General features: G+C 42.6%; 1 protein-coding gene across 1 annotated transcript in view; it reads right to left on the reverse strand.

The window, feature by feature from the left end:
• The window catches only part of LOC139550884 (heparan sulfate 2-O-sulfotransferase 1-like), a 29286-nt gene continuing 6467 nt past the window's right edge, over positions 1 to 22819 (reverse strand). The window contains exons 2-7 of the mRNA XM_071362120.1: positions 3563 to 3807; positions 2950 to 3035; positions 2368 to 2506; positions 1940 to 2037; positions 1357 to 1514; positions 1 to 1003 (exon numbers count right to left, since the gene is read on the reverse strand). Of these exons, the coding sequence (XP_071218221.1) occupies positions 777 to 1003; positions 1357 to 1514; positions 1940 to 2037; positions 2368 to 2506; positions 2950 to 3035; positions 3563 to 3807 (953 nt within the window). The 3' untranslated portion in view covers positions 1 to 776. The remainder of the gene's footprint in view (positions 1004 to 1356; positions 1515 to 1939; positions 2038 to 2367; positions 2507 to 2949; positions 3036 to 3562; positions 3808 to 22819) is intronic.

The following is a 22819-nucleotide window of genomic DNA, read 5'->3' on the forward strand; positions in this document are numbered from 1 at the left end:
TGAATTGTCTTCTTCCATAGTTTAATTACATCATGTGTAAACACTTCACATTCCACCTAGCAATAATCCAACTGGGTCAAAGAGTCTGAATACAAGTAAATAAGTACAGTATAAAACACTGAATAGTAGTACCACAGTAGTGAACAAGGTGTATCAGTCACCCAAGTCTATGGAGGCCACAGAATTCAGATTTTGTAAAAACGTCTTCAATTCATATAGATAAACTCCAAGATAACATTGTAGTCAACTTTTAATTTTTAGACGGTTACATCATTTGAACACATAAAATGTGGGACGACAATGTCCCCATAGACGATGATAGTAAAGTAGAATGAAAATACAAATAAAATGCAAACAAACAGAACAAGCCAATAAAAACCTGCCCTCTGGACAGAAAATACAAATCATGTGACCAGAAGTAAAAGGACATGGCCAGTGCCAAGTAGACTCGTCTCCTGCCATGTGTCTGTCAAGCAAATCACTCCTGTGAACTTTCACCTGGAAGGAGAAAGGTAGTCCTGGAACTTAGATGCTGGTGGGAACATGCCCTATTGGCACTCTCGCACCAGGAAGAGGCAGCTTCCTGGTTCTGTCGGCTACTATGGAGGCGGAGGAGTCAGTGAAGCGGGCAACATTCAGAAACTGCTAACAACGTCTAACACAGACAGTTCCACAGATCCACTGATGATCTTAGTTTTCCTCCTCTCCTCTGTCCTCTCCCCAGTGTGTGTGACTACGGCATGAAGCCTAGAAGAATGGTCCATCTTTCATGTGCGCTAGTTAGTTTTGGGGTAGATCTTCTCGTAGAAGAAGTTCTGAGCCAGCAGGTAGAGCTCCCCGTCCTTCTCCCGGACGGCGTGAGCCCGGACAAACTGGAACTGCTCCAGGGCAAACTCGTAGAACTCGTTCTCCATCTTCCAGATGGCGGACTGCTGCAGCCTGGCGCTGGATTCCTTGGTGGGCGGCTTCTTTTCACTTGTCTTCCTCAGGTGGGATTTCTTCCCTGTTGGGTAAGGGGCATATCGTTTTAAGTTAAAGATGGTATGTAGAAATTGTCCAATATAATGAAGAGCTGTTAGAGCTGTGAAAAAAAGTGAGAATTGGTCTCTCACAGAGCAGCAACAAGTGAAAATGTAGTTTTGTTTACACACTTAAAATCACCTCTCCTGTGACAAAAGGTACATCTACTGTACATGCTTCAACATTCAAAAACAGGTACGTCATCATTCTACATGCTGACACTAAAATAAAAAAAGTTGGAAAAAGACTAAATCAATCTCCTTTGTGATAAATAATCCTGAATAAAGTCCTAATCTAAAATGTCCTCTCAGTAGGAAGTAGGCATTGGTAGCGTACCCGTTTTGTAGAGCTCAGTGGCGCCCCTGAAGAAGCGCGGCAGCGCCGCCTCCAGCATCATTACAAAGTCCTCCAGCTCCTCAGTCACCCCCACCAGCAGGTACTCATTGACCAGGTTATATTTGGCCTGCTCCAGGGCCCAGTGGCTGCCCACATTCCTACGGGGGAAAAGATTGATTGACTGTCTATCAAATGTATTCAGAAAGCCCTTTTTACACCGGCTGTACGTGAGATGTTCAGATTTACGTAGAGAATGATTTCACGTTGGATACATTGGCAGCTCCGAGCTGAATTGCAGTATACAGTACGGTAAACAAATACAAAATCAATAAACTGCGTTACAATCAAGCAAATAGGCTAGCCTCGCATTCGACAGTTGAGACAGGGGGCAGAAAGAGAGGGGGGATGATACAGATCACACGAGAGAAAAAGCTTATCAAAAGGCATGCAATAGTACTGTATGTATAATGGAGGTAAATTTAAATGGATGTTAAAGGGATTCTGTCCATATCCCAGCTCATTAAGAAATGTTTTATAGGTTAAGAATGCAGGGTATGGATGTCACGTAAAGAGGGGTACATACCAGCATTCGGAGTAGTGACCACAGAAAAAAGGGATCTGCAGCCACAGCTTTTCCGGGGCGCAGTCTGAGCCACCCGCCGACACACACTCATCAAAGGTCTGAATCACATCAACGAAAAATGTAATGTAGCATTACCTATGGAAGCGTGTTTTACTGTTCAAATATATTGTATATATTACTGCTAATAAATAAAATATAATAATTCTGCTCTAAGTGGAACCCAGAAGACGGAATCCGCATTAAGGTTAACAGTCCTACTGTCCGCCCCAGCACCTTTGTTATCGTTTTTGTTTTGTGGACGAAACGGAGGTGAGGTGCATCGAGCAGTAGGTGAAATTTAAAAATAAAATAAAATGGCAGTAGATATTCCGCTGTTCTACCGCGCATGCAAAGACGTACGAAATAATGCAGAGGACTGTGGGACTGACCTTCTTATCCCCCTGTTTCCGGCGTCGCAGGCCGGGCCGGTAGTCGTCCCCAAAACGCAGGAAGTAGTAGTAGGACACCAGGCGCTCGATGGGGTCGCGGATCACATTGATGTAGACGGGCTTCTTTTTTACTCCAAACCTGCGTCAAAACAGAAAGCTAGTGTCAGAATAAATTGTATAATGATGTCCTACCCGACCCGTATATTACACATATATTGTCTAAGATGACCTATGAACAGACAATATCTTAATATTGTGGGCCTGTTCAATAGGAGATGGTGTTATCATTTATTGTATAAGTTCTTACGTCTAGCATAGAGATGCTAGAAATTACATATCTAAGATGACCTATGAACACGTCACAAATCTAGGCCCTGTTCAATAGGACAGTGTTGCTTCAACTTGCCATTACGACACCCCTTTTCATATGATTTAAAGCCGTATCCCTTCGATAGAACGCAACTCTATCTGTGACATTCTGAATGTTGCGCAATAGTGATGTAGTATTCTATAAGACCACAAGGGGGAGACAGCAGCAAAAGTCTATCTGGTAGGATGTGTGCAGTAGTGAGGGGTTCTCACTTTGTAAAGTCCAGGAAGGAGACGTGGCCGTGGTAGAACGCCGGCTTCATCTCCCCCCACTCTGTCACGTTCTTCACAAACCGCACCTGAGCAGGTAGACAACGGCAATTAATACATGACATGTGCCTATGCAATCCCCTCTTCAATCTCTCGCTTCCACTCTCCCCTCGCATTCACTCTTGCCGATTTTAAAGTGACACCAGCTGCCACTCGTCGCCCACTGTTTACATGCTGCCAGAATTCTAATGTAGCAATGTTTTGACCTCTGTGGAAGAGTGAGAGAGACATATAGAGTCACTCTATACCTCTCTCTCACTCTTCCAGAGGTCAAAACATTGCTACATTAGAATTCTGGCAGCATGTAAACAGTGGGCGACGAGTGGCAGCTGGTGTCACTTTAAAAATCGGCGGATGGCCTCATTGCAATGGGTGGAATGGATCGTGGAAGAAACCATGTGTGTGGAGCCTTTATATTCATTCCATTCCAGCCATTACAAAGAGCTAATCCTCTGATCTCTCCCTCCATCAGCATCCACCGTATGTAATATTTTCCTCTAATCAGCTACATATAGAGGGACGTTACACCCTTGACCCTCTGGCCTCACTCGCTCACCTGGTCCTGCATGGACATGACTGGGTTGTTCTTGGTGGTGTTGATGTGCAGCACGTGGTAGCGGTTCTTGCCACACAGGTCGTAGGCGATGTTGGTGAAGGAGGTGCTGGCCGTCTTGGGCACGCGGTTGTAGATGACCACCATGTCCTCACCGCCGGCCGCCGAGGGGGCCTCCCGCTCCCGCAGGCCGTCCTGCGTGTGCCTCTCCTCGATCTCGTGCACCTCGTGCCTGGCGATGGCCCGCTCTGCCCAGAAGAAGAGGAGTTAAAGGGTTAGTCCACCATATTATAGAAAAATGTTTCCACTTAAAAAAATGGATGCCAAACAAAAACCATCATCTTCAAAGTTTTACTGGAAGAACTATGCAGATGCAAAGTCTGGTAACAGAATTTTGGTAAAATCTCCCTCAGTGTGTTTTATGTGACCACGTATTTCAAAAACTCTTAAAATATATCTGCTCAAAAATGAAAGATTCACAGATGTCTGCAGAAAGAACGGGGTGTCAGCTATGACGTGACACCTTGAGTTTGAAAAAAAATCTATTTTGGTTACTGAACCAAAGTGAAGTGAATTTACACGCGGTATAATAATTGCTTTAATTGAATTTCATCTTCGGTCCCTGATCTGTACTACACAGAAATGCATAATTATAGATATGAATGTCATTCTCTTCATGGTGATGTGTCCTAAATTTGGTACACAAAAAAAAAGGTAGAAATATGCAATATCCTCCTTTGCATATTTGGGTATTATTATACTCTTATCCAGAGCGACTTACAGGGGCAATTAGGGTTAAGTGCCTTGCTGAAGGGCACATCAACAGAGCCTTGTCGGCTCTGGGATTCAAACCAGCAACCTTTCAGTTACTGGCCCAACGCTCTAAACGCTAGGCTACTTGCCGCCCAATCATAGACGTCTATGTTTCACAAGTTTGATCAAAGTAGAGCTCAGTAGGAGTACAGTATAGCACATAACTGTACAGTACAGTCAAGTAGAGTATAGTTCAGTACATTACACTGCCCTACCAAGCAAAAAAGGCAGTAACTGCTCATTTGGTCGAAAAAGAGTTAATGTCATTTTTGCTACATTAAATACATGCTTAATCATGTGGACAAATATCCTGCCTCTATTTTATTGTGTTTTGGAGAAAATGGGGGTCATGTTAGCAGTAACCGCATAAAGTTTCTGTGAATCCAAGGTAAACAAAAGCCATTTTTCTCAGTTCCACACTATGAGCAGTTACTGCGTTCAACTCTAGTGCGCTCTGTGTACTTCACTCTATTGAACTATACTCTACTCTGCTGTCCAAACTTGTGCAACATAGAAGCCTATGATTGGTTCAGATTTGGTCCGGTCCAAATCTAAACCAATCATTGACGTCTATGTTTAGGCCAAATGAAGACCGGTCCAGACGTCTGTGGACGTTGAAATCAAGGCCAGGGTGGAATGATAAAATGTCAACGTCCATGGACGTCTTGTGCTTAGTGGGTGATGAGACCACCAGATGACAAAGAAAACAGGTATGAGCTGAACATAACAGTATGCCAGTGGAAGGGAAGACAGTAGCAGGTGACCCAACTGTGGTTTGTGACTAAATATGATACAATGGGAAATCGTAATTGCAGAAATTCCGTTACCGATTTTTCTGAAATTCTGTTACCATTTTGGTAACAGAATTTCAATGTGTTAATCACTTCATTCAAAATGAATATCAGTTAAAACACTAACTAATAGATAGGGAGGATAATGAAAGGTAGACCCTAATGAGGGAAAGAAATGGGAAAATATCTAAAAGATGTGGGCAGGGGTCTTCACTTCAACATTGTGTATGGATGTATTTCTAATACAGTTTAAGACTTTCTGGTAGATGTTTTGTAATCCATTTGAAAATAAATCAAAGCCTTTGCTTATTCCTAATTTTTAGGAAATGTATATATGCCTTAATTCCTCAATTTAGACTCTTCGATTTCATTTAACACCCAATTTGATATGCTCCTATAAACTTAATGTTGGTGCTCATGGGTCATTTCACATGGAAATGACCAGTAGCAAAAAAATATATATATATAAAAAACAAAAATCTCTACGGGTCCATAGGACACTTTCTATTTAGGTAAACTATCCCTTTAAGGGCCTTCAGCACCTACTATCAAAACAATTGTGTGACTAAAACAAAAATAGGCTTCTGTGTCAAATCAGTCTCAGATTGACTGGTGGTGATAATGGCTCAGATCTGTGCTGGAACACAAAAACACTCCAGCACCTAATACTCGTGGGAACACAGAGCCAAGTCAGCCCAGGTCATGCCTATCCATGTAGACACGCTGGCACCTGGTAGAGGGGAAATTAAGATGTAATCTGTGATCACTCTGCTTCCCCCTCTGCCACCACCCCCCCCCCCAGGCGTCTGCTTATGTCCCACTGATCAAAGCTAGCGCTAACCAACTGTGCTAACAACTGGTGCTAGCCACGATACTGGGCTGTGACAGGTGGCTGTCTATGGTCGTCTGTCATCATGACCGTTGATAAATATGGTCATGAGTAACACCCAAAATAGCTAAGTGACACACCCCCCCCCCCCCCACCTAAAGCACATAGCCATAAAAGAGCTGTTATCGGACCGTTACAATTTCATAAATCAGGGCCCGTATCCACAGGAGTGCTGATCTAAGATCAGTTTAGAACAAAATGAATGTGATTGTATGGACAGTTGGGTAGCTGATCCTAGATCAGCACTCTCACTCAGAGATTCGAGCCCAGATCTCTAGGCCTAGAACGGGGGTCGACAAATAGCAGCCCGCGGGCCAAAACCATCCAGTGTGACATTTTTGGGACCTCCAAAGTTGTCAATTTATTTATTTTATAATTGTTTGGGGGTAAAAGCATTAATATCATCAGGAATTCAACCCCCCCCCCAAAAAAAGGTATTCGTACCCCTTGACTTATTCCACATTGTGTGTTACAGCCTAAATTCAAAATACATTTGATTTTCTCACCCACCTATACACAATACCCCATAATGACAACGTGAAAACATGGTTTAGACATTTTTGCAATTTTATTGAAAATGCAGAAATATCATTTACATAAGTATTCCCACCAGGCAATTCATGTTAGAATCACCTTTGGTAGCAATTACAGCTGTCTTTCTGTGTAAGTCTCTAAGAGCTTTGCACACCTGGATTGTACAAAATTTGCACATTATAATTTGTCAATTCTTTAAGCGCTGTGAAGTTGGTTGTTGATCATAGCTAGACAGCCATTTTCAAGCCTTGCCATATATTTAAGGCGAAGTCAAAAATGTAACTAGGCGACTGAGGAACATTCAATGTTGTCTTGGTAAGCAACTCCAGTGCATATTTGGCCTTGTGTTTCAGGTTATTGTCCTGCTGAAAAGTGAATTCATCTCCCAGTGTCTGTTGGAAAGCAGACTGTACCAGGTTTCTCTCTAGGATTTTGCCTGTGCTTAGCTCCATTCTGTTTATTTTTGTATCCTTGCCGATGACAAGCATACCCATAACATGATGCAGCCACCACCATGCTTGAAAATACGCAGAGTAGTACTCAGTGATGTGTTGGATTTGCTCCAAACATAATGCTTTGTATTCAGGTCATGAAGCTCATTTCTTGCAGTTTTACTTTAGTGCCTTATTGCAAACAGGATGCATGTTTGGGTATTTTTTTAAATTCTGTACAGGCTTCCTTCTTTTTGCTCTGTCAACTGTTTGTTTTATGGAGTAACTACAATGTTGTTGATCCATCCACAGTTGTCTTATCACAGCCATTAAACGGTAACTGTTGTAAAGTGACCATTGGCCTCATGGTGAAATCCCTGAGTGGTTTCCTTCCTCTCTGGCAATGAATTTAGTGTTCCTTCCTATCTTTGTAGTGACTTGGTGTATTGATACACCATCCAAATTGTAATAATTAACTCCACCATGCTCAAAGGGATATTCAAGGTCACATTTTTACCAATAGGTGTCCTTTGTGAGGCATTGGAAAAACTCCCTGGTCTTTGTGGTTGAATCTGTTTGAAATGTACTGCTCGACTGAGGGATTTGTATGTGTGGGGTACAGAGATGAAGTTGTTATTCAAAAAAAAGTGTAAAAAAATAAAATAAAATCACTATTATTGCATACAGAGTGAGTCCATGCAATTTATGTGACAAATTTTTACTCCCAAACTTATTTAGGCTTACCATAACAAAGGGCTTGAATGCTTGACTGAAGATACTAGTGTTCATTTGTAATTATACTGAACAAAAACACAATTTCAATGATTTTACCGACAGTCACAGTTCATATAAAAGGAAATCAGTCAATTGAAATAAATAAATTAGGCCCTAATCTATGGATTTCACATGACTGGGCATAAGCCCACCCATTGGGGAGCCAGGCCCAGCCAATCAGAATGAGTTTTTCCAAACAAAAGGGCTTTATTATAGTCATAAATACTCCTCAGTTTCATCAGCTGTCTGGATGGCTGGTCTCAGATGATCCCGCAGGTGAAGAAGCCGTATGAAGAGGTCCTGGGCTGGCTTGGTTACACGTGGTCTGCGGCTGTGAGGCTGGTTGGACGTACTGCCAAATTCTCTAAAACAACATGAGACAATTTCTCTACAATAAACTAACATTAAATTCTCTGGCAACAACTCTGGTGGGCATTCTTGCAGTCAGCATGCCAATTGCACGCTCCCTCAAAACATCTGTGGCATTGTGTTGTGTGACAAAACTGCACATTTGAGTTGCCTTTTATTGTCCCCAGCACAAGGTGCACCTTTGTAATGACCATGCTGTTTAAATCAGCTTCTTGATATGCCACACCTGTCAGGTGGATTGATTATCTTGGCGAAGGAGAAATGCTCAATAACATGGTATAAACAAATTTTTGCGCAAAATGAGAGAATTAAGCTTTTTGTGCATATGGCACATTTCTGGGATCTATTTCAGCTCTTGAAACCAACACTTTACATGTTGCGTTTATATTCTTGTTCAGTATAATTGGAGAAATTCTAAAAACATAATTACACTTTGACATTATAGGTATTGTGTGTAGGCCAGTGAATCTCAATTTAATCATGCTGTAACAACAAAATGTGGCAAAAGCCAAGGGGTGCGAACACTTTCTATAGGCACTGTATGTGATCGTGTCTCAATGTAAGCAAAGCATGAAATGATTGTTATTTTAAAATACAATTTATTTTTGTGCTTAGTTGTGATCAATTTGCAGTGTACAAATTATGTTCGGCCCACCCGCCGCTCTGAATAAAAATGGTCCGCGGCGGAATCTAATCTAGTTACCTACCCCTGGCCTTAGGACATGCCATGGGAATAGGCTAATATTGGAGACTACTCACTCTCTGTAACAACTGAATCAAGATCAGCTCTCTCTAGCTCTAAAGCATAATGAGCTGAACGTAAACAGGCCCCAAACCAAAAGTTAAGGGCATGGTGTTCAGTACCAACAACAAAGCATGAGTTACAGCCTTGTTGTAGTCCATGGTGTTGAACAAGCTTAGGTAGAAACCCACTGTATCGGAGCAGAGGGCGCCAGACACTTTAGCTAATGGCCGACTGAGGTAATTTAATTACTGGACAAAAGGCCCGCTCTTAAAAGAATAATCACTCTGGCCACACAGTGCGCTTCCATTCAGTTCCCATTTCCGTTGGTTCCCCCTCGCCTCCATATAATTCCAGCTAATTAATGACCTATGGCGGCAACACAGTCTTAAAGACTAAGCCAATACCTATTATTCTGAACACATTCTTAAACACCGGCCGAGATCGCAATAGGCTATTTACTACAATTTCATGCTTAAATTCTAATTTTCAAATCAGTCATACTCGGCGGGAAATCCGCAAATATGACAGTTTGTCATATATTATGACCATCTCATAAGATCTGATAATAAAAACGGGTGATTAGCCTTTCTCCAGGCAGCTCATACATCCATCATACTCCGCAGCTATTCAGCCTCGTTAGCCCCCCGAGCCAAAGTCTAGGCAAAGGGGTAATAGAGATTGGCTATCGCCAGATGCCTTGTATTGTTCTGCTTCAATAGCGCTGGATTGCAAAATCAAATGGAGTATGACAGGGGGGAGATCTAGGTTGCAGCTGTAAATAAAAATAAATAATAGTAGAAGTTGTGTTTTCCCCCCAACATTATATTTGCCCTGTGTTTCCTGGTGGATAATTAGGAGTGTGACAAATTCTCACTCATGCATTATTTGTTTACCGTAGTGCATATACAGCCAGGAGTGAATAAAAGTGTGTGATTAGTTGAGGAGGAGCAAGATACGCTCAGTTTCTATTGAAGACCTGCATAGACATTATTCATGAAATGTCAAGCATACTGTATGAGGGACCCATGTGCTAACTTTTCACAGCAACTAGAAATTTACAGGCTGATCAACTAAATGCTTCAATGACTGTACAGAACTACCGTTTCAAACAAATGCATGACAAAACACAAACATCAGAATCTTGCAGCGTTTGTGAAGAAATGACAGGAAGTGAATGAGTTAAAGCAATTAAGTTGTAAGTGCTCTTTTTAGGCCAGATTACCGTAGCTGGGGGGGATTTTCCTGGCTTGGAGACAACTGCAGCTTTGATGGCCCATGAAAGCGCTCATTCACGTCTACCCTGGCATTTGAGGTCTAGACATCTGAGAGAGAGTCAAGGCAGTAAACGAGAAACTACAAAAATCGGCTGACTTGTACAGCCTAGCCCAAGCAAGTGCAGATATTTCTCTGGTGTCAGAGTTGAGGTGGCAACCGTGTAACCAAGCGCTCAGATACCAGATTTGTATTGGCATGTGGAAATGGGGCATGTGGAAGTAGCCTGTTTCTTGGTGGAAAGGTATCTTGTTAAGCGGCCTATTTTCCTCATGGGAGTACACACAAGCCTCTACTGTCAGTGAAGCGAGACAAAACAAACAATCTGTTGTCAGCAGACAAAACCATGCCCTTTTCAGTTAGAGAAGGGCAGACGGCAACCCCTTTGCAGGCAGTTTTGAGGGAGGTTGTTGTGTGGGGGAAAAAAAGGTCTTGTGATGGTCTGATTCTAGCCTTATGACTGGTGACGGGGTAAAAAAAAAAAAAAGTTAGTTACATGTCGGGATATTATTTTTGACAATATATCGCAATATTATTTTTGGCGGTATCACAATAATTTTGTGTTAGTCGGCTGTGCCAGCGGCAAAATTCCAGTATTTTTCATCCTATAGCTTGTTCTCCATCTTCTTTTAAAAAATAATAAGACAATCTGTTGTCAGCACTTTTATTTCCATGACTGTTCAAAGCAAATTTTCTCGTCCCTCTGCTGCAGACATACAGTGAGCAATACATGTATAGAACATCGAATCACAATATCGACATGCCTTCATATTTAAAAAAATACATATTGTATCGCCCCTACGTACAGTTGAAGTCGGAAGTTCACAAACCTTAGCCAAATATATTTAAACTAAGTTTCACAATTCCTGACATTTAATCCTAGTAAAAATTCTGTCTTAGGATCACCACTTTATTTTAAGAATGTGAAATTTCAGAATAATAGGAGAGAATTTTTTATTTAAGCTTTTATTTCTTTCATCACATTCCCAGGGGTCAGAAGTTTACATGCTACCAAATACTAATTGAGTGTATTGCCTTTAAATTGTAAACTTGGGTTAAACGTGTCGGGCTAACCTTCCACAAGCTTCCCACAATAAGTTGGGTGAATTTTGGCCCATTCCTCCTGACAGAGCTGGTGTAACTGAGTCAGGTTTGTAGGCCTCCTTGCTCGCACATGCTTTTTCAGTTCTGCCCACAATTTCTATAGGATTGAGGTCAGGGCTTCGTGATGGCCACTCCAATACCTTGACTTTGTTGTCCTTACGCCATTTTGCCACTACTTTGGAAGTATACTTGGGGTCATTGTCCATTTGGAAGACCCATTTGCGACCAAGCTTTAAACTTCCTGACTGATGTCTTGAGATGTTGCTTCAATATATCCACATAATTTTCCTCCCTCATGATGCCATCTATTTTGTGAAGTGCACCAGTCCCTAGTGCAGCAAAGAACCCCCACAACATGATGCTGCCACCCCCGTGCTTCACGGTTGGGATGGTGTTCATCGGCTTGCAAGCCTCCCCCTTTTTCCTCCAAACATAACGATGGTCATTATGGCCAAACAGTTCTATTTTTGTTTCATCAGACCAGAGGACATTTCTCAAAAAAGTACTATGTGCAGTTGCAAACCATAGTCTGGCTTGTTTATGGCGGTTTTGGAGCAGTGGCTTCTTTGCTGAGCGGCCTTTCAAGTTATGACGATATAGGACTCGTTTTACTGTGGAGATAGATACTTTTGTACCCGTTTCCTCCAGCATCTTCACAAGGTCCTTTGCTGTTGTTCTGGGATTGAGTTGCACTTTTTCACCAAAATACATTAATCTCTAGGAGACAGAACATGTCTCCTTCCTGAGCGGTATGACAGCTGCGTGGTCCCATGGTGTTTATACTTGCGTACTATTGTTTGTACAGATAAACATGGTACCTTCAGGCATTTGGGAATTGCTCCCAAGGATGAACCAGACATGGAGGTCTACAATTATTTGAGGTCTTGGCTGATTTCTTTTGATTTTCCCACAATGTGAAGCAAAGAGGCACTGAGTTTGAAGGTAGGCCTTGAAATACATCCACAGGTACACCTCCAATTGACTCAAATGATGTCAATTAGCCTGTCAGAAGCTTCTAAAGCATGACATAGTTTTCTGGAATTTTCCAAGCTGTTTAAAGGCACTGTCAACTTGGTGTATGTAATCTTCTGACCCACTGGATTGGTGATACAGTGAATTATAAGTGAAATAATCTGTCTGTAAACAACTGTTGGAAAAATGTACTTGTGTCATGCACAAAGTAGATGTCCTAAAAGACTTACTAAAACTATAGTTTGTTAACAAGAAATTTGTGGAGTGGTTAAAAAAATAAAAAAAATAAAGTTGTTTTAATGACCAACCTAAGTGTATGTAAATTTCCGACGTCAACTGTATCGTGACAATATCGTATTGGGAGGTCCCTGGCAATTCCCCGGCCAACTTAGTATCATTACGGGTATTCACAATGGAGAGCGTTCAACCTAGCTGGCCTTAAAAATCTGTTCGAAAAGATGGAGACCTTAAGATGAGCATCACTAGCAGTCTGTTCTTTAGCCAACTCCTCTTTGTGTTAGGCCTAAGTCTTCTATCTAGTTCAGTGTTTCTCAACCGGTCTGTGGGATGCCGCTGACCACATCCCTGAGATGGTTCTGCTAATTTAGTCAGCTCTAGTCTACATACAGTAAGCAGCCCACCAAGGAAGAAAGAAAAGACAGCTTCCTGCCGGCACTTGACTCGAGGGACCATAGCTTGCCAGCCCCTAGTACAAAAAAATATTGAGAAACAAGTTATTTCAAATCAAATGTATTTATATAGCCCTTCTTACATCAGCTGATATCTCAAAGTGCTGTACAGAAACCCAGCCTAAAACCCCAGTGTTTCTTAACCACTGGTTAGGCTGTGGCCCAACACTGGTCTCTAGGATACTAGTCCCTCAGATGGTTAGCGTAGCTGACAAGGATTTAGTCAGTTCTTAAGTGCTAGTTTTAATTTAAGCGATCCTCCAAAAAAGTACCATAGCATGCAAGCATGTCTTGAGTCTACAGTACATAAAGTATGGTACCAGGCTACTGTATCACTGCAAGCTTAACAGACACTTGTAAGGGTACAAATCATAGTTGACAGTATGAGCTTACCTTGTCAGTTTAGGAAAAATAGACAGCTTCCATCACATCCATCCCCCCCAAAGAACTGGCAGTTACACAAGAATATAGAGCAATTTACAGACGGCAGGCCATAGACACTAATAATTCAATGCCTTGTTAAATGGCTGCTCTGTGGGGTGGACAATTGATTTGACCGGATCTCTTGGCAGGACTTGTCATTGACTAAGCAGGGGAATATCTTCTCAATAACAGCACAGATTTTTCCATAGCCACCACCACTTAAGAGATGGTAAGGCAAGCTGATCATGTGGGAAACCACACTATCGTCCGCTATCCAAAGTTTTTTTTTTAAATCCCAGAAAAATAAAGTTTATATAACAATGCAGCTGTACAGTGACATGGAAAAATATTTGCACCCTTTCTGATTCTATTTATATATATATATATATATATTTTTTTACACTGAATCTTATCAGATGTTAAACCATAACCTAATATTAGATAAATGGAACCTGAGTGAACATTAACATAATTATTTATCAACATTAGAGGTCATGCAACACCCAATGCCTGTGTGAAAAGTAAATTGTCCCTTACACTCAATAACTGGTTGTGCCTCCTTTAGCTCCAATGTCTGTAACCAAACACTTCCTGTAGTTGATGACAGCCTACAGGGAGGTCAGCCGGGACAACAACCTCTCCCTCAAAGTCAGAAGGACCAAGGAGCCAATTGTGGACTACAGGAAACAGGGGGCGAGCACGCCCCCGTCCACGGGGCTGCAGTGGAGTGGGTTGAGAGCTATAAGTTGCTGTGTCCAAATCAATAAGAACTAAAAAAAAGATTGGTACACAGTCGTGAAGGCACCTCCTCCCCCTCAGGAAGTTGAAGTTTTGGCATAGGTCCACATTTCCTTAAAAAGTTGCACCATTGAGAGCATCTTGATTGGCTGCTTGGTATGGCAACAGTACTGCCCTCAAATCGCATGGCGCTACAGAGGGTGGTGCGCACAGCCCGGTACATCACTGGGGCCAAGCTCCCTGCCATCCAGGCCCTCCATATTGGACGGTTTGAAAGGAAGGCCCGGAAAAGCCATAGTCTGTTCTCTCTAATCCGCACGGCAAGCGGTACCAGGCTCCTGAACAGCTTCTATCCCCAAGCCATTTAACCACCTTCTTGCCGGGATAAGCCTTTTAGATCTCCCGTGCCGGCAAGTTAAGGAGTGGCAGTACCTGGACGTCTATTTTAATAAATCCATTGAATATACACCATCACAATGAAAGCCGTTATTACATTTGTTTTAGGCAGGTCCTAAGAAACATAAAAGACTAATAAAAATGTATTTCCGAAAGAATCTAATGGCATATTGAGATGAATTATGTTATTGGTCTGTGCAGCCTATAGGGTACATGGCTGTGCCATACACATGAACTCAAGTTGTTTTGTTCATAAAAACAGATAAGACACATTTAGCCTACCCTGATCAGTCAACACACATACTGTATATTTTCTAGTAGGCCATATGAAATGTAACAGAATAAAATACAAAAGAAAAATTCCCACACAACTTGCGTTAAGGCACTGTGTGGAACCGCTGTCATATAAATGTGATATATAAAAATTAAAAAAAACAGTTTGTCTTGCCCTCACTCCGCTTTGTTAAGGAGAAGGCGTATGGTCTTACATTGAGAGCATCTTCGTCGGGATACCGATTGAAAATAGCAATGTCTATTTTCAAAAGCATGCACGTCCCGTGTTCATACTACACAACCTCCGCAGGCTTTTGGAGTTTCCGATACACTACACGTGTCAAACACATTCCAAGGAGGGCCGAGTGGCCGCAGGTTTTTGCTCTTCCCTTGTACTTGATGAATTAAGGTCACTAATTAGTAACGAACTCCCCACACCTGGTTGTCTAGGGCTTAACTGACAGGAAAAACCTGCAGACACTAGGCCCTCCATGGAATGAATTTGACACCCCTGCTATACACGATCAAGCAAACCAAATAGACCCACACTTGATCTAGGCTACATTATAGCATGTTAAAACGTATCTGATCAGTGATAGATGAGCAAACAGATACACAACCTCCACTTACTTGCCCAGATCGAGAATTAACCAAATATACAGATTCAGTGAAACAAAAATCACATTGATTGAGTAAGACAAGTCACAAGCTTTTTGTCAGGAGTAGTGGATCATGTCTCTCCACTCACAGTCGTTTAGTAGGCCCAGCCAAGGCCTACTATCAGAACATTTTTGCCAGCATGTCATGATCAGTGCTAACAAATGAGCCAACGAGACAAGATCATCATGAGCAGCACTCACCTCGTCGAACACTTCCACAGCCTAATTGTAGCCTAACCGGTCTCCATTTGGATATAAATCGATTTATCTAGACGAGTCCTCACGCTTGTCTCAAAGCAGCGCGAAAAGGTGCTGAAATAGTTGACCACACGCAGGTAAGCTATTGCTTCAAATGTATTATAACAAGTCTCAGTAAGCAACAATGATGCCTTCAATTGCATTAGCCTACTTTATTATAATATTTGTCATTCAGTGATATTTATTCACAGTCATTCTTTATGGATCCATCCAGTTGTGGTTAACAGTGCATGTAGTAGCCAAGTTGAAGCTAGGATGTATTTTTAAACCTAGGATAGTAACTACGCTGCCTAGCAACCATTAAGAGCTCAAGAGAGTAGTGCGCATAGATGCAAAGCAGGGTTCTATCATATATCCTGACACTTAGTCAACATTAGGCCGATACACAGTGCATTCGGAAAGTATTCAGACCCCTTGACTTTTTCCACATTTTGTTATGCTAAAGCCTTATTTTAAAATTGTAGACATAAAAAAAAAAAAAGTCTACACACAATACCCCATAATGACAAAGCAAAAACAGGTTTAGAAATGTTTGCAAATTTATAGAAATATGACACTTACATAAGTACTCAGAACCTTTACTCAGTACTTTGTTGAAGCACCTTTGGCATCGTTTACAGCCTTGAGTCTTTTTGGGTATGATGCTATGAGTTTGGCACACCTGTATTTGGAGAGTTCCTCCCATTCTTATCTGCAGATCCTCTCAAGCTCTGTCAGGTTGGATGGGGAGCGTCATTGCACAGCTATTTTCAGGTCTCTCCAGAGATGTTCGATCGGGTTTAAGTTCGGGCTCTGGCTGGGCCACTCAAAGACTTGTCCCGAAGCCACTGCTGCGTTGTCTTGGCTGTGTGCCTAGAGTCATCTTATTGGAAGGTGAACCTTCTCCCCAGTCTGAGGTCCTGAGTGCTCTACAGCAGGTTATCAAGGATCTCTGTACATTGCTCCGTTCAGCTTTCCCTCAATCCTAACTAGCCTCCCAGTCCCTGCCGCTGAAAAACATGCCCCCAGCACAATGCTGCCACCATGCTTCACCGTAGGGATGGTGCCAGGTTTCCTCCAGATTGAACTCTTTGGCCTGAATGCCAAGCGTCACATCTCGGTTTCATCAGACCAGAGAATCTTGTTTCTCATGGTCTGAGAGTCTTTAGGTGCCTTTTGGCAAACTTCAAGTGGGCTGTCATGTGCCTTTTACTGAGGAGTGGCTTCCATCTGGCCACTACCATAAAGTCCTGATTGGTGGAGTGCTGCAGAGATGAGAGAACCTTCCAGAAGGACAACCATCTCCACAGAGGAACTCTAGAGCTCTGTCAGAGTGACCATTGGGTTCTTGGTCACCTCCCTGACCAAGGCCCTTCACCCCCAATTGCTCAGTTTGGAGCTGGCTGCTCAGCCAGGAAGAGTCTTGGTGCGTCCATACTTCTTCCATTTAAGAATGGAGGAAACTCTTTGTACCCTTCCCCAGATCTGTGCAGCGACACAATCCTGTCTCAGAGATCTACAGACAACTCCATCGGCCCACTGTGCCATAAAGAAATTCTTTAACTCAACGACATTTGTGGATTTTCAAACATGAACTGCTTGTTTCAAGTCCTGCCACAACATCTCTAATTGGGTTTAGGTCTGGACTTTGACTAGACCATTCCAAAACGTAAAAATTGGTTGCTTTTCAGCCCTTCTGACAAACTTGCTTGTGTGTTTCGGATCATTGTCTTGCTGCAATACTCGGCTGCGCTTCAGCTCACGGACGGATGACCTGACATTCTTATTAGAATGATCTGCATACAGAGCAGAATTCAGGGATCCGTCAATGATGGCAAGTCATCCAAATCCTGAGGCAGCAAAGCATCTCCAAACCATCACACTACCACCTAGGGAGGGTCATGAGTAAGAGTACTCAAAACCAACATCAAAACTTATTATTATTATTTTTTTAAAGGGTCAATCAGTTGCTACATATATGTTTTGGCTTATAAATTAAAGATGTACCCATAGATTCTTGAACATAACTTTTAAATGCCGCAAGCTTAGTTCAACTGTCGTACACCAACAGAAACAAAAATATAAGCTTGGTTTTACGCCAACGTAAACAAACACTTTATAGCCTCAAAACGTATTTTGATGTCATGGATAGTCAGTCCTTGCATCCATAGCTCAGTCTATGAATTTGAGAGGGTCCTCTCCAGCCCCATCCCTCAATTTTTTACCGAACCAGGGAGGCAGCGGTGCCATTGTTTCTGCTGTTTGCCGCTTTAACCAAATATATAATTTATTTTACAAAAACTGTAAAACTATTTGGTGGACTGTGCTTTGTGGCTGTCTGAACAGACAAGTGAAATTGTCTTGAAGAGGATGTTCATTTGCTTTGACTCTAGTCTTCCATTTGTACATTTGCCGGGCACAACCAAGCTGAGCACCAAACCGTTCTTCTCCCCAAATTCCAGGCAGAATAAACTAAATGTCTGTATATTGAAAAGAAAAACAGATTTTGGTTTGTAACCCTGAAAAACAGTGTCTTTCAACTCGCCAAATTGAGCCACGTTTCAAAATGATCACTCCGAGAATAACTGTTCCAGGCACGAGTGTGCATTTGCACTGGCAACTTTTTTCATTTATAAAAATATTCTGTTAATGTTTTTTTTTTACTATAAAATAGGTGTGTCTTGACTGATACAGGCTCGTCTGCTAAATTAACAAAACACGGCTATGCCATTGCACATATAGGCTTCTACAAGAAAGCGCAATGGCTGAGGTTACTGCCTTTTTGAAGATTGTGTTCCACCATAACGGTTTCAATAAATTAATCTTAAAATGGCACTTGCTTTTTTATTCAGTGAATATACTGTATATGGGGCAATTCAGATTTGTATTCTGTAATAGTTATGATAAATTAGGCATTGTTGTGATCTCTTGCCTAGTTAAAATAAACAAGTGTAGCTGAGCTGAAGGATCCCAGAATTTTTTTCATATGCACAAAGTTTATTTCTCTCAAAGTTGTGCACATTTTTTTTTACATCTCTGTTAGTGAGCATTTCTCCTTTGCCAAGATAATCCATCCACCTTACAGGTGTGGCATATCAAGGATTTGATTAAACCGCATGATCATTACATAGGTGCGCCTTGTGCTGGGGACAAAACTGCCACTAAAATGTGCAGTTGTCTCAACACAATGCCACAGATGTCTCAAGTTGAGGGAGCGTGCAATTGGCATGCTGACTGCAGGAATGTCCACAAGAGCGGTTGCCAGAGAATTTTATGTTTGTTTATTGTAGAGAAATTGTCTCCAACATCATTTTAGAGAATTTGACAGTACGTCCAACCGGCCTCACAACCACAGACCACACCAGCCCAGGAGCTCCACATCCTGCGGGATGATCAAAGACTAGCCAGCTGATGAAACTGTGGATTTGCACAACTGAAGAATTTCTGCACAAACGGTCTCAGGGAAGCTCATATGCGTGCTCGTCATCCTCACCAGGGTCTTGACCCGACTACAGCTCAGCATCGTAACCGACTTCAGTGGGAAAATGCTCACCTTAGATCGCCACTGGCACGGTGGAGAAGTGAGCTCGTCACAGATGAATCGCGGTTTCAACTGTACCCGGGCAGATGGCAGACAGCATGTATGGCGTTGTGTGGGTGAGCAGTTTGCTGATGTCGACGTTGTCAACAGAGTGCCCCGTGGTGGCGGTGGGGTTGTCGTGCCATTCAACCGCCACCATCACCTCATGTTTCAGCATGATAATGCACAGCCCCATGTCACAAGGATCTGTACACAATTCCTGGAAGCTGAAAATGTCCCAGTTCTTCCATGGCCTGCATACGCAGACATGTCACCCATTGAGCAAGTTTGGGATGCTCTGGATCAACGTGTAAGACAGCATGCTCCAGTTCCCACCAATATCCAGCAACTTCGCACAGCCATTGAAGAGGAGTGGAACAACATTCCATAGGCCACTATCAACAGCCTGATCCAACTCTATGCAAAAGAGATGTTTTGTGCTGCATGAGGCAAATGGTGGTTATAACAGAGACTGACTGTTTCTGATCCATGCCCCTAACTTTTTTTTTTTTAAAGGCATCTGTGGCCAGATGCATATCTCTATTCCCAGTCATGTGAAATCCAGATTAGGGCCTAATACATGCATTTAAAAATTTACTTCCTTATATGAACTCAGTAAAATCTTTGAAAAAGTGTTACAAGTTGCACGAGATATATATTTATTAGTTGTTCAGTATAGATAAAACACACAATTTTTCCAGAACAGGCCTCGTGTTCTAAAATATAAAAATGTTTCTCCTTTTGGGTACTTGCAAAAATATAATAAAAATCATGAGAGTACTCGAACAGTCAAAAAAAAAAGTCAAATGCACATCCTTATTACCACCACAATGCTTGACCGTCGTTCTTACTGTGGAATTCAGTGTTTGGTTTTGCCATCGGGATCCATGTCGTCCAAAAAGTGGACTCAAGTTTGCCGAAAAGTGCCTAGGGGCACCTGGATTATCGTAAAGACTCCTGGAAGAATGTTCTATGGCCAGATGAGTCAGAGAAACTTTTTGGACGACATGGTTCCTATTATGTCTGACAAAAAAAAAAAAAAACACTACATTCCACAGTAAGAACCTCATACCAATCGTCAAGCATGGTGGTTTTGGTTAAACCAGACTGAACACTGCACACTATTGTGAAGTGAAACAACGACAAGCGTCCCATTTAGTCTGGTTAACCAGGCTACATGAACAGCAGCAGCTAATGAATTGACAGAGATCATTCATGAACATCTTGAGTGTTCCAACTGGCCTTTCTATGACACACCACTTCTGTGACAAGAGGCTGTCCCTAGGCAGTCTCGTGACAGTGTACCAGACTGCCAGCACTCACAGTGCACTGCAATTCTGAGGAGAAAGTCTGCCAGAGAGCAGTAGAGAAACTCAGTTCGCCCTAGAGCTGATAGTAGGATTCAGTTGCTGTATAGAAGGTGGAAATTAAATGAAAGGCAGGAGGAGAGCAGTGGAACAGTTCTGCCAGACTGCCTTATCCCTCTATTCTCTGATAAAATTGGTTGTAAAATGCTGCAGGCATGTGTCTCTCCCCTCCTTTTGTTAAGGCTTATGATGGGTGCTACCAGGGGTTTAACTATTTTTGTGTTGAGATGAAAATGTAATCCCCCCCCCTCTTTTGATACAACTGTAAACTCTAAAGCGGGAGATAGAAGTCTGAAATTGGGAGTGACCGATCCAAAGGCTGTTTGTCCACAGGGGATTATAATCTTGCACTGCGGTAGCATCCCAGACTCCAGATAAAGAGGCCATTTATGGTTATTGACCAGCAAAGGAAGGTCTTCGCTGAAAAGTAATACGATTATCCGTTGTGACAGTGCCGGTCTACAGAAGCTCTGTTGTTTCAGCTGGGTCTCTCATAGGGATGTTGAGCAGTGTTATAAAAAGGGATAGTCACCCGCCTCGAATAAACGACACCTTCTCCCCCCCCCCCCTCATACTTAACCACACCAACCCCGGATCGCTCGTCAAACCCCTTGGAAACCGACAAGGGAACAACATGCGTGCGAGGAGAGCGGTCTCAACTACACTCCGGGTTGCGAAACAGTTCACAGCACCGTGATTAGCCTGTCAGTCATCGGGTCGCAACTGTGCACAAAATGTAGCGCCGAACTTCACGGAAAGACATTCTTCTTTAAAGTGGAAGCCAATGTCCATAAATACACCAATCAGGGCCCTAACTGCTCGAGATTAGGGCCATTAGCACTCTGCCCACAACAAATCCATTCCTGACACCTGCATTTCCACAAATCGGATCCAATCGGCACTCAAATGGCATGTTTCAGAGTGGTGAGGGAGAGACACTTAGAGATGTACAGTAGCCACTCTGTACTAAAAGCCAGCCAATTAACATGACTCAGGCCTTTTTATAACCCCGGGAGGCTAAAAACGGCTCCATGGTGTCAAAAGGAGTTCAAAGGTAGTCGGAGTGCGCTGGATAATGGCGATAAAGAGAGAGAGCGAGCGAGCACAGAGTTGAACTTGGAGAGGAGTCAAGATGGCCACTCCTCAATTAACCCTACTAACGAGGCTAAATTAAATGATACAACCAGGCCTCGACCAGAGCCATACATTTGCATACACAGCTCTGGCCTAGACTATACAAAAAGGCTGTATTTCCGGACTCTTGACACCCGTGTGTAATTGACGCCAATGAACGAATTGGTGTTAGAGTAACAGTTTGTGTCATGCGACCTCACTTCAGATTGTACCTAGGGGGAAAAGTCCTATGTGATAAAAACAATTAAATCAAGCTCTAACCAACCACACTCACTGGCTATAACATTACTTGGTGACTAACTTAGCTCATTGCTCCTCGGGGAACATATGGGGACCATAGTGGAGACTGGTGTGGGCGGTAAACTTCGATACAGAGCCTAGTTAGTGACATGGGCCATGAGGTGACAGGTTTATAAACAGCGTTTATATTTACGAGGTTCTTAACAAGCATAGCATGACTCCCCTCTAGAGTTACCGCCAATGGGGAAAGCATCCAGTCAGCCCCCCCCACGTGCTCATGCACTTTACGTTTCTACAAAATATCTGTGTCATCCTTACATGGCATAAGAGGACGCTAAGAATATATATACATACACACACACACACACTGCTCAAAAAAATAAAGGGAACACTTAAAACAACACAATGTAACTCCAAGTCAATCACACTTCTGTGAAATCAAACTGTCCACTTAGGAAGCAACACTGATTGACAATACATTTCACATGCTGTTGTGCAAATGGAATAGACAAAAGGTGGAAATTATAGGCAATTAGCAAGACACCCCCAATAAAGGAGTGATTCTGCAGGTGGTGACCACAGACCACTTCTCAGTTCCTATGCTTCCTGGCTGATGTTTTGGTCACTTTTGAATGCTGGCGGTGCTCTCACTCTAGTGGTAGCATGAGACGGAGTCTACAACCCACACAAGTGGCTCAGGTAGTGCAGCTCATCCAGGATGGCACATCAATGCGAGCTGTGGCAAGAAGGTTTGCTGTGTCTGTCAGCGTAGTGTCCAGAGCATGGAGGCGCTACCAGGAGACAGGCCAGTACATCAGGAGACGTGGAGG

Source organism: Salvelinus alpinus, chromosome 23 (genome assembly GCF_045679555.1).
Source record: "Salvelinus alpinus chromosome 23, SLU_Salpinus.1, whole genome shotgun sequence".
Lineage (NCBI taxonomy): Eukaryota > Metazoa > Chordata > Actinopteri > Salmoniformes > Salmonidae > Salvelinus > Salvelinus alpinus.